General features: G+C 41.8%; 1 protein-coding gene across 1 annotated transcript; it reads left to right on the forward strand.

The window, feature by feature from the left end:
- The first annotated feature begins 5,104 nt into the window (after positions 1–5,104).
- On the forward strand, positions 5,105–7,652 carry LOC132546433 (protein roadkill-like). Its single transcript, XM_060210145.1, has 2 exons — positions 5,105–5,112; positions 7,052–7,652. Exons 1-2 carry the CDS (start codon positions 5,105–5,107, stop codon positions 7,650–7,652), a joined length of 609 nt encoding a protein of 202 aa, XP_060066128.1.
- The last annotated feature ends 5,866 nt before the right edge of the window (positions 7,653–13,518 follow it).

Here is a 13,518-nt window from a genome sequence, read left to right on the forward strand (position 1 = left end):
TGGGAACAAGGATACTGTGACATTACACTGGTCAAGTATGGACAGGATACTGTGACATCACACTGGTCAAGTATGGACAGGATACTGTGACATCACACTGGTCAAGTATGGACAGGATACTGTGACATCACACTGGTCAAGTATGGACAGGATACTGTGACATCACACAGGTCAACTGGGGACATGGTCATTGTGACTTCACATTGATCAGTTTTGGACAGGATACTGTGACATCACACAGGTCAACTGGGGACATGGTCATTGTGACTTCACATTGATCAGTTTTGGACAGGATACTGTGACATCACACAGGTCAGTTGGGGACATGGTCATTGTGACTTCACATTGATCAGTTTTGGACAGGATACTGTGACATCACACAGGTCAGTTGGGGACATGGTCATTGTGACTTCACATTGATCAGTTTTGGACAGGATACTGTGACATCACACAGGTCAGTTGGGGACATGGTCATTGTGACTTCACATTGATCAGTTTTGGACAGGATACTGTGACATCACACAGGTCAGTTGGGGACATGGTCATTGTGACTTCACATTGATCAGTTTTGGACAGGATACTGTGACATCACACAGGTCAGTTGGGGACATGGTCATTGTGACTTCACATTGATCAGTTTTGGACAGGATACTGTGACATCACACAGGTCAGTTGGGGACATGGTCATTGTGACTTCACATTGATCAGTTTTGGACAGGAATATAGTAATCAATTAAGATTAAAATGTTATGACATGATACAGGTCAGCCAGAGACGTTGATACTGTTACATCACAGTAAGCTGTGTGGACAAGGTTGTGCTTAGATTTTGGTGAGTGACAAGTCCATGATCATTGTTGATATTTTAGTGTTTGGAGTGTGTATTGGGAAGCATTCATATATTACATTGAAAAGCTGATTTGATATATTATTATAAAAATCAATGAAACCTCAACAGAAAGGCTGGGTGTCTGTAGGTCAGTATTTATTGGTAGTTTTATGTATAACAGACCTGGGCATCCTGTCTGTTTGTTGTCATTTATGTTTAACATCTCATGTTTTTAATGGTTAAGGGCCCAGCTGTAACTGTATTGCTGATTTCTCAGAAGAGAAGGTTGTTGATGATATTATATTTATTGAAACCTATTTAGTAATCTGTTTCACTGCTGAATTCATTTCTTAGTAGATCTCAGATCTACTGACAAAATTCATATATTCAAGGATTTCTATTTTTCGCTGTTTTTGCAGATAGAATAAAACACAAAACTAGATACCTTAAAAGTGAAAATGATAAGAAAACCATGGATTCTTCACTACTGGTACATCATTTTTTCTGCAAACTTTTGATTTGATAAGTAAACCACAAAATTACAGCCATATAAAAAAGCCCATACATTGTTTCAGTGGTAACCATTTTTTTGTCTTGGGTAACTATTACCTTAAAAGTTCACTGCTGTCTCCTCTTTGCATTGGCATATCACAACACACATATCACCACTATCTCATAGTTGTCTGGGATACCACAATATCACAGTTGTCTTGGTTACCACAATATCACAGTTGTCTGGGTTACCACAATATCACAGTTGTCTTGGTTACCACAATATCACAGTTGTCTGGGTTACCACAATATCACAGTTGTCTTGGTTACCACAATATCACAGTTGGTCGAAGTTACCACTATCTCAAACTTACTCTAGATAACCATGGGTTCATGGAATTTCCTTGGTTCCCTGGGTTTCCATTTCCTTGGTTCCCTGGGTTTCCACCATTTACTTGGTTCTGTGGTGTAACACCATCTCTTCATATACCTGAGTTACATTAAATAAGGGTTCAAATCAAATAAAGACTAGTCTGACTTGTTACAGATGTACATGTACTAGGTTGTTTTAGTCAAATAATCCAAAGATGAATTCAAAATGACTAGTAGGATTTTGTCAGGAATAATTTCTGTTATGTTATGGTGAAGTCATTACCAATTCTGCAATACAAAAACATCTAAAATAATTCATTTGTGGTGCTCCTGATGTGTCAAGTGTCAGTTGTTACTTTGGCAGGCCCTTTATGGCACAACAACATAATACAACTGGCTAGCACATTTTGTGGTTGTTGCATCCCAACATACAACTGTGACAGGTCCTTTTGTGGCATACCAAAGAATAACAGTGGCAGGGCCTGTGTGGCACCACAACATATAACAGTGGCAGGGCCTATGTGGCATACCAACATATATCTAGTTAGAAATTCATGGTGCTGTGGCACCCACATAAAACAGTGACAGGTCCTTTACGGTACCCCAACATACAACTATGACAGGCCCTTTATGGTACTCCAACATCCAACTGTGACTGGCCCTTTATGGTACTCAAACATATAGCTATGACAGGCCCTTTATGGTACTCCAACATATAGCTATGACAGGCCCTTTATGGTACTCCAACATACAACTGTGACAGGCCCTTTATGGTACTCCAACATACAACTGTGACAGGCCCTTTATGGTACTCAAACATACAACTGTGACTGGCCCTTTATGGTACTCAAACAAACAACTGTGACTGGCCCTTTATGGTACTCCAACATATAGCTGTGACAGGCCCTTTATGGTACTCCAACATATAGCTGTGACAGGCCCTTTATGGTACTCCAACATACAACTGTGACTGGCCCTTTATGGTACTCCAACAAACAACTGTGACATGCTCTTTATGGTACTCCAACATATAGCTGTGACAGGCCCTTTATGGTACTCCAACATACAACTGTGACAGGCCCTTTATGGTACTCCAACATACAACTGTGACAGGCCCTTTATGGTACTCAAACATACAACTGTGACAGGCCCTTTATGGTACTCAAACAAACAACTGTGACAGGCCCTTTATGGTACTCCATTATACAACTGTGACAGGCCCTTTATGGTACTCCAACATACAACTGTGACTGGCCCTTTATGGCACTCAAACAAACAACTGTGACTGGCCCTTTATGGTACTCCAACATATAGCTGTGACAGGCCCTTTATGGTACTCCAACATATAGCTGTGACAGGCCCTTTATGGTACTCCAACATACAACTGTGACAGGCCCTTTATGGTACCCCAACATAAAGCTGTGACAGGCCCTTTATGATACTCCAACATACAACTGTGACAGGCCCTATATGGTACTCCAACATATAGCTGTGACAGGCCCTTTATGGTACTCCAACATGCAACTGTGACAAGCCCTTTATGGTACTCAAACATATAGCTGTGACAGGCCCTTTATGGTTATCCAACATCTGCGGCAGGCTCTTTGTGGCACCTGAATATACCACTATGGCAGGCCGTTTATGATAGCTCAAAATAGGACTGTGGCAAGCTCCTGGAGGCAAAGCAGGAAGAATCTAGTTTGACACCCCCATGTTACAGGCATGACAGACCCCTGGGTAGTTGATATTTTGTATATTATGATGGCGAAGAATTATCGCCTGTGACTAGGATTAGTATGTGTGTATGTATGCATATGTGTGTGTGTGTGTGTAGGTGGACCAGTGGGTGGAAGTAGGTGTCTGTGTATATATAAGAGTGCAAGAATATGAGAGTCTATTTGTAGTGGTGTATAATATATACATAATTATATATGTTTCAAACATTTCCTCTTTTCAGTCTTTAAGATATGTTAGAGGCTGACTGCTACCAAAATCCTGTATATTTTCTTTTCAAAAAACGGCAACGTGGAACAGTTAGCTCTGTTATGTTTATTATGACAGATTGAAAGAAACATATATGATACCAATGATATGATTATAATGTCCATATGTTGTATAATATGCTGAACCTCCCCTGTAACTACAGTGATGATATGGTGTGTAGACAGGTAGGTCTGAGCCAGTATCTTGTGACACCCTTAGTCGATAACCGCCCGGCAGGTAACACAACCAATCTTCAAACAGTGCACTCTCAACATCGGGTAGGATTCATCAAAAGGGTTATGTTTTTCCTATGAACAAAAAGCAACTTTTAGAAAAATTGTATTTTTAATTTTTCAAGTGATCAGGTTTGAAATATTTGAATTCACCTGTCCATAGTAAACAATACATGTGATATTGCATTAGCAAAACTTCAAAGCAGGGTTCCCTCCTAGTCTGTTTAGTTATTTTTAGAACAAAGGGTTGTGCAATCACTTTTTACTCACTTTTAACATTTTCTCAGTTGATTTTACACATACTGGAGAATTAGTCATTTTATTATTTATAACATAGATATATATATATATTACTGACTGGTTGTTTTTTTATTTTTTAGGGCTTTTTTTCTTTATGATTTTAATTCTTTGTTAACTTACTAAAGCCTGTTGCTATATTTTGGCAAAGAGGTGATATTTTGTTGTAACTAATGTAGATCAAAACATTGTTTTTCTTCAATCAAAACAAAACCATACTAAGATGCTGAAAATTTGTTTTGAAACATAAAATGTTTTTGTTTTGTTTCGTTTGTTTTCATGAATTAAAGAAAGATATTGCATATTGTCAAATACATGATATGGGACTTGTATCGCAGTCTTCTATCTATATGGAAGGAACAAATTTTAAAAAAACAAACAAAATATATATATATATATATAATGGATTTGTGGACCATGTTTGATAGCTGACATTTGACATTCAAGAACTAAAACTACACTCAAGGACTAAGTGAGGTTATTTACCGAGTCAAAGGTGCACAAGTCCTTACATAATTAGACTCAGATTATTTTTTATTTTTAAAATATATTTTACCTTTTTATATAGATTTTGCTTCAATTGACAGGAATAATTTATTAATGGTATTTTGAAAATGTACCTGTGTGTACACTTGTACTGATCTGAGATGTGTAGTCTGTTGTTTTACACATGTGTAAACATGCTGTGTGTACACTTGTGTTGGTCTGAGATTTTACACATGTGTAAATATGCAGTGTGTACACTTCAACTGATCTGAAATGTGTAGTCCGATATTTACATGTGTGAACAGATTCTGTGTGCACTTATGTTGGTCTGATATTTTACACATGTGTAAATATGCTGTGCTTACACATGAACAGATTGGAATTGTGCAATCTTTACTTTATACACTCAAGTTATGGTGCTGTGAGTACGCTAGTATTGATCCGAGATGGACAGTATATGTTTTCACACATGTAAACTTTCTGTGTGCTCCATACACTACTCTACAAACCTTTCCCACTAGACTACACATCTCAGACCTAAATAACAACCTACACACAATACGAGCAGGTTTCCATTGGAAACAATGCGACACTAATCAATAATACATATACATTATAATTACATGTACATTGACATCCTGAGCTGTCTGTACCTTTATGCTGATGTTCAGTCATTAACATAGATGTACAGACATATCAGTACATGTGTAGGTACTCATCAGGGTACACATCGGTACATTTGAAGGTACACATGTGGATACACATAAGTACATGTATGGGTACACATCGGTACATTTGAAGGTACACATGTGGATACACATAAGTACATGTATGGGTACACATTGGTACATTTGAAGGTACACATGTGGATACACATCGGTACATGTATGGATACACATCGGTACATTTGAAGGTACACATGTGGATACACATCAGTCCATGTATGGGTACACATCGGTACATTTAAAGGTACACATGTAGATACACATCGATACATGTATGGGTACACATTGGTACATTTGAAGGTACACATGTGGATACACATCGGTACATGTATGGGTACACATCGGTACATTTAAAGGTACACATGTAGATACACATAGATACATGTATGGGTACACATTGGTACATTTGAAGGTACACATGTGGATACACATTGATACATGTATGGGTACACATAGGTACATTTGAAGGTACAAATATAGATACACATCAGTACATTTGAAGGTACACATGTGGATACACATCGGTACATGTATGGGTACACATCGGTACATTTGAAGGTACACGTGGATACACATCGGTACATGTATGCGTACACATAGGTACATTTGAAGGTACACATGGATACACATCAGTACATGTATGGGTACACATCGGTACATTTGAAGGTACACATGTGGATACACATCAGTACATGTATGGGTACACATCGGTACATTTGTAGGTACACATCAGTACTTGTGTTGTACACATCGGTACAGGTGTGTAAGTATAGACTCTGCCGGCCAGGTATTACTAGATCAATCTTGACACTTTACCTAGATATCGGTGTTTACCTCTAATACAGCCGTGGAGTTAGTTGTGATATGTTCTGCCACTATAATGTTGTGGTTACACCAGTCACTGGTTTCCTTATATGGTGTCAGATTTCATGACTGGTTTCCTTATATGGTGTCAGATTTCATGACTGGTTTCCTTATATGGTGTCAGATTTCATGACTGGTTTCCTTATATGGTGTCAGATTTCATGGCTGGTTTCCTTATATGGTGTCAGATTTCATGGCTGGTTTCCTTATATGGTGTCAGATTTCATGGCTGGTTTCCTTATATGGTGTCAGATTTCATGGCTAATTTGATAAATAGATTATTGTTAAGGAATATGAAGAAGAATAAAGATAAAAGTTTTCAATTGTACTCGTGTTGCTTATTTTTATGGAGAAAGAGTTAACAAGAGTTATATGGCATAACATACCACATCAGTGTGAAAACTGAATACTCCTAGTCTGTTGATAATACATGTATCATTATACTATGAACACTTAACAGGAAGACAAAGAGGATTTGATCATACTACTATGATATTCTGATTTTTCACTCATTACTTTTCAAATACTGTAAACGTACGTTTGAATTATAGATCACACTATTTTGCTTATATAGCAATAACTGTTAATGTGCTAATTTATCATTGCACTAATTTGCAAAAACAAACATTTTGCCAAAATTGAATTGTGTGTATAGAAGGTATTCCTCCTCTTCCTCCTCCTCATCAGCAGCAATATTATTATCATCAGTACATCATCACCAGCAGCATCACATCAGCAGCCCGAGCAGTAGCAGCATCACATCAGCAGCAGCCCCAGCAGCATCACATCAGCAGCCCGAGCAGTAGCAGCATCACATCAGCAGCAGCACATCAGCAGTCCCAGCAGCAGCAGCAGCAGCAGCATCACACCAGCAGTCCCAGCAGCAGCATCACACCAGCAGTCCCAGCAGCAGCATCACACCAGCAGTCCCAGCAGCAGCATCACATCAGCAGTCCGTGCAGCAGCAGCAGTATCACATCAGCAGCCCGTGCAGCAGCAGCATCACATCAGTAGCAGCAGCAGAACAGCAGTCCCAGCAGCAGCATCACATCAGCAGCATCACATCAGTAGCAGTAGCATCACAGCAGTCCCAGCAGCAGCATTACATCAGCAGCAGAATCACAGCAGCAGCAGCAGCATCACATCAGCAGCAGCACCAGCATCACATCAGCAGCAGCAGCATCACATCAGCAGCAGCAGCATCACATCCCTAGCAGCAGCATCACATCAGCAGCCCAAACAGCAGCAGCATCACATCAGCAGCATCACATCAGCAGCAGCATCATATCAGCAGCCCCAGCAGCATCATATCAGCAGCAGCCCCAGCAGTATCACATCAGCAGCCCGAGCAGTAGCAGCATCACATCAGTAGCATCACCAGCAGCAGCATCACATCAGCAGCAGCAGTATCACATCACCAGCAGAAGGGGGTTTAAACCACTTTTCGTCCTTGAGCAATCCTTATGATTTCCTGAGAACCACATCCTCACAGTCCCTAGATATGCCTGTTCAATTTTCATGTAAACTGGGACACCAAAAATTTGACCATCTTGGACTTAATATGTAAGGTCAATCATTACGAATTGGGAAACCAAAATGACAATGTTTACACTGACTTGTACATATATATAGTATACACGTGGCCCCGAGTTGTGTCGGTATCATTACGAATTAGGAAACCAAAATGACAAAAGTTTACACTGACTTGTACATATATACTGAAAGGATAAAGAAACGCAGGGTAATATTTATTCCGATATTTTGAAAACGCGTTCTCCAAATAAAGTGAAACTTTGTGGATTGAGTAATTAGGTCATATTACACCTTGTCATGTATCGAAAATTTAGTCACGGTACAGTGCGCAGCTCTGGTAAATGGAGGAAGGAAAAAACAAGAATCTCGTGCACCGTGTTGTTCTGGTCTCGTGCAGCGTTGGTCAAGTCACTCTTCGTTAGTCTTTATACAGACCAACTGCTTCCCTAAAATTAATTGAGAATTTGATTCGTTTTAAGAATGGCACGACTCACAGAAGTTCAGAGGGGTCGGGTCATTCAGATGCTGATGCAAGGACAGCTGCAAAATCAGGTTGCTAGGCACTTTGGTGTTAATGTTTCCACCATAGAACGTCCTGGAAGACGTCTTCGGGAAACTGGGCGAATAGCCGATCGACCTAGGTCAGGACGTCCGCGCGTAACGTCACGACGTCAGGATCGCTATGTCGTCGTTTCTCGTGTGCGTAATCGGCGCCTTACTGCCGTTGAGAGTGCACTTAATGTTCGTGGAAATCATGGGCGTCCTAGAAGTTCAAAAACTGTAAGGAATCGATTACGAGAAGTTGGTGTAAGAGCACGTCGCCCCTACATAGGTCCACACCTTACCCCTGCTCGACGTCGGCGTCGTATGGCCTGGGTCGCTGCACATGCTCCACGACGGTTTCCACTGAGGCAGTGGAGACAAGTTTTCTTCACGGACGAGTCTCGATTCTGTCTTGATCGATCTGACGGCCGTCAATGTGTCTACCGACGTCGTGGCGAACGTTTTACGGACGCTTGCGTTGTAGAGAGGGATAGGTTTGGGGGCGGTTCAGTAATGGTGTGGGGAGGAATCTCACACGGGTTAAAATCACAATTGGTTGTTATTGATGGCAATTTAACAGCAGCTAAGTATAGAGATGAGATCCTCCGACCCCATGTTATCCCTTTCTTACAGCAGCATAATCTAACCCTCCAGCAGGATAATGCTAGGCCCCACGTAGCAAGGATTTGCCAAATCTTTCTGGCCAACAACAACATTCAACCACTAGATTGGCCGCCATATAGCCCTGATTTGTCCCCGATCGAGCATCTTGGGGACCAGTTGGATAGACAGGTTTGAAAGCGCCAGCCACCCCCTGCTACTCGAGAGCAGTTGACCAGAGCTCTGATTGAAGGGTGGGACAACATCCCCATAAGACGGATTAACGCTCTCATGAACTCTATGACCAGAAGAATAACGGCCGTGACCACAGCAAATGGCGGACACACAAGATATTGATGACTCGGTTCAATTTCAATTTCAAAATCCTATGGGTCCATTCAAGTTAATCGTTAGTACCTCTAAACCAATTGTCAGATGCAAAATAGAGACTTTGGAAATTTTTAAGCTTTAATTTATCTGTAAGTATACAAAATTTCGTTTTAAGTGAAGCCCGATATCATACTTAATTTCTGGTTTAAAGTTCACCCTGCGTTTCTTTATCTTTTAAGTATATATAGTATCCACTTGGCCCCGAGTTGTGTTCGAAGGTCCACCCAGTACCGAGAAACACTGATCATAAGTACTAACCACGGATGGGTTAACGAACATACCACAACAGTGGCCGTAACTGGAATAACAAGTTTTCAAAATATTTTTCATAATATTGTCAAGTTAGGAGGAAGAATCACAATGTCATATAATCTGTAGTTCTATTCATAAACCGTGATTCTAGTAGATTTAAAATTTTCGTTTACTTACATATTACAGAGCCAAAATCTACTTGCGATCGGTCAGACACAAAAAAAATGCATTCAAATCGGTGAGAAACGAACAAGGATATAAACGAAAGATTTCCAGTGTTCAAGGACGGTAAGCATCTTCTATTTCATCGACGACATTCACCATGCAAATTTTAATTGAGATTTGAGAACAAAGAAACCACGAGCTTAATCTAACGAGTACCAAACACGTGTTGACGTTGGAGACTTTAAACACGGCTTTACAACACTGACATATTGTACAATTTTAAGGTGGATATTTGTACTTTTAAAGTCGTTACATATGTACCGGTAGGAGAACATGTTTTTCAAAAGCTTGTCTTGCTGATGAACTTCATAATCACATTGTAAGAGTTGCCTCCCTTGCACGGTAAGAATCTTTAAATGGACTGAATCTGTCTTCAGATTGAATGTTTTCTTCTTTTTTTTTTACTAAATGTAGTATAAGATCGTGTATTTTCAAACAAAACTTAAATCAAACATTCAAGTCGGTGATGTTGTTGAAAAATTATGTAGAAGATTAACGTGTTTTTTTCATATTCTTGGCCCTCCTTACAGGTCCTTTTAGCATGATCAGACTACCTTTACTGAGATAAGGGTCCTGGATTCTGCTTGGCCCTCCTTACAGGTCCTTTTAGCATGATCAGACTACCTTTACTGAGATATGGGTCCTTGTTTCTTCTTGAGTCCCCCCTACAGGTCCTTTTAGCATGGTCAGACTACCTTTACTGAGATAAGGGTCCTGGATTGTTCTCAAGTCCCCCCTAGAGGTGCTTTTAGCATGGTCAGACTACCTTTACTGAGATTAAGGGTCCTGGTTTCTCCTTGGCCCTCCTTACAGGTCCTTTTAGCATGATCAGACTACCTTTACTGAGATAAGGGTCCTGGATTCTGCTTGGCCCTCCTTACAGGTCCTTTTAGCATGGTCAGACTACCTTTACTGAGATAAGGGTCCTGGATTCTACTTGGCCCTCCTTACTGGTCCCTTTAGCATGGTCAGACTACCTTTACTGAGATTAAGGGTCCTGGTTTCTCCTTGGCCCTCCTTACAGGTCCTTTTAGCATGATCAGACTACCTTTACTGAGATAAGGGTCCTGGCTTCTCCTTGGCCCTCCTTACAGGTCCTTTTAGCATGGTCAGACTACCTTTACTGAGATAAGGGTCCTGGCTGTTTCTTGGACCTCCTTACAGGTCCTTTTAGCATGATCAGACTACCTTTACTGAGATAAGGGTCCTGGATTCTGCTTGGCCCTCCTTACAGGTCCTTTTAGCATGATCAGACTACCTTTACTGAGATAAGGGTCCTGGCTTCTCCTTGGTCCTCCTTACAGGTCCTTTTAGCATGGTCAGACTACCTTTACTGAGATAAGGGTCCTGGATTCTGCTTGGCCCTCCTTACAGGTCCTTTTAGCATGATCAGACTACCTTTACTGAGATAAGGGTCCTGGCTGCTTCTTGGACCTCCTTACAGGTCCTTTTAGCATGATCAGACTACCTTTACTGAGATAAGGGTCCTGGATTCTGCTTGGCCCTCCTTACAGGTCCTTTTAGCATGATCAGACTACCTTTACTGAGATAAGGGTCCTGGCTGCTTCTAGGACCTCCTTAAGGGTCCTTTTAGCATGATCAGACTACCTTTACTGAGATAAGGGTCCTGGATTCTGCTTGGCCCTCCTTACAGGTCCTTTTAGCATGATCAGACTACCTTTACTGAGATAAGGGTCCTGGCTGCTTCTTGGACCTCCTTACAGGTCCTTTTAGCATGATCAGACTACCTTTACTGAGATAAGGGTCCTGGATTCTGCTTGGCCCTCCTTACAGGTCCTTTTAGCATGATCAGACTACCTTTACTGAGATAAGGGTCCTTGTTTCTTCTCGAGTCCCCCCTACAGGTCCTTTTAGCATGGTCAGACTACCTTTACTGAGATAAGGGTCCTGGTTGCTTCTTGGACCTCCTTACAGGTCCTTTTAGCATGATCAGACTACCTTTACTGAGATAAGGGTCCTGGTTTCTCCTTGGCCCTCCTTACAGGTCCTTTTAGCATGGTCAGACTACCTTTACTGAGATAAGGGTCCTGGCTTCTCCTTGGCCCTCCTTACAGGTCCTTTTAGCATGGTCAGACTACCTTTACTGAGATAAGGGTCCTGGCTTCTCCTTGGCCCTCCTTACAGGTCCTTTTAGCATGATCAGACTACCTTTACTGAGATAAGGGTCCTGGCTGCATCTTGGCCCTCCTTACAGGTCCTTTTAGCATGTTCAGACTACCTTGACTGAGATAAGGGTCCTGACTTCTCCTTGGCTCCCTTACAGGTCCTTTTAGCATGATCAGACTACCTTTACTGAGATAAGGGTCCTGGATTCTTCTTAAGTCTCCCCTACAGGTCCTTTTAGCATGGTCAGACTACCTTTACTGAGATAAGGGTCCTGGATTCATCTCGAGTCCCCCCTACAGGTCCTTTTAGCATGGTCAGACTACCTTTACTGAGATAAGTGTCCTGGTTGCTTCTTGGCCCTTCTTACAGGTCTTTTTAGCATGGTCAGACTACCTTTACTGAGATAAGGGTCCTGGCTGCATCTTGGCCCTCCTTACAGGTCCTTTTAGCATGGTCAGACTACCTTTACTGAGATAAGGGTCCTGGCTTCTCCTTGGCCCTCCTTACAGGTCCTTTTAGCATGATCAGACTACCTTTACTGAGAAAAGGATCCTGGCTTCTCCTTGGCCCTCCTTACAGGTCCTTTTAGCATGGTCAGACTACCTTTACTGAGATAAGGGTCCTGGATTCTGCTTGGCCCTCCTTACAGGTCCTTTTAGCATGATCAGACTACCTTTACTGAGATAAGGGTCCTGGCTTCTCCTTGGCCCTCCTTACAGGTCCTTTTAGCATGGTCAGACTACCTTTACTGAGATAAGGGTCCTGGCTTCTCCTTGGCCCTCCTTACAGGTCCTTTTAGCATGGTCAGACTACCTTTACTGAGATAAGGGTCCTGGCTTCTCCTTGGACCTCCTTACAGGTCCTTTTAGCATGGTCAGACTACCTTTACTGAGATAAGGGTCCTGGCTGCTTCTTGGACCTCCTTACAGGTCCTTTTAGCATGATCAGACTACCTTTACTGAGATAAGGGTCCTGGATTCTGCTTGGCCCTCCTTACAGGTCCTTTTAGCATGATCAGACTACCTTTACTGAGATAAGGGTCCTGGATTCTTCTCGAGTCCCCCCTACAGGTCCTTTTAGCATGGTCAGACTACCTTTACTGAGATAAGGGTCCTGGCTTCTCCTTGGCCCTCCTTACAGGTCCTTTTAGCATGGTCAGACTACCTTTACTGAGATAAGGGTCCTGGTTGCTTCTTGGCCCTCCTTACAGGTCCTTTTAGCATGGTCAGACTACCTTTACTGAGATAAGGGTCCTGGCTTCTCCTTGGACCTCCTTACAGGTCCTTTTAGCATGGTCAGACTACCTTTACTGAGATAAGGGTCCTGGATTCTGCTTGGCCCTCCTTACAGGTCCTTTTAGCATGGTCAGACTACCTTTACTGAGATAAGGGTCCTGGATTCTTCTCGAGTCCCCCCTACAGGTCCTTTTAGCATGGTCAGACTACCTTTACTGAGATAAGGGTCCTGGCTTCTCCTTGGCCCTCCTTACAGGTCCTTTTAGCATGGTCAGACTACCTTTACTGAGATAAGGGTCCTGGATTCATCTCGAGTCCCCCCTACAGGTCCTT

Source organism: Ylistrum balloti, unplaced genomic scaffold (genome assembly GCF_031769215.1).
Source record: "Ylistrum balloti isolate Yb309-2 unplaced genomic scaffold, AGI_CSIRO_Ybal_v1 Utg369890, whole genome shotgun sequence".
Lineage (NCBI taxonomy): Eukaryota > Metazoa > Mollusca > Bivalvia > Pectinida > Pectinidae > Ylistrum > Ylistrum balloti.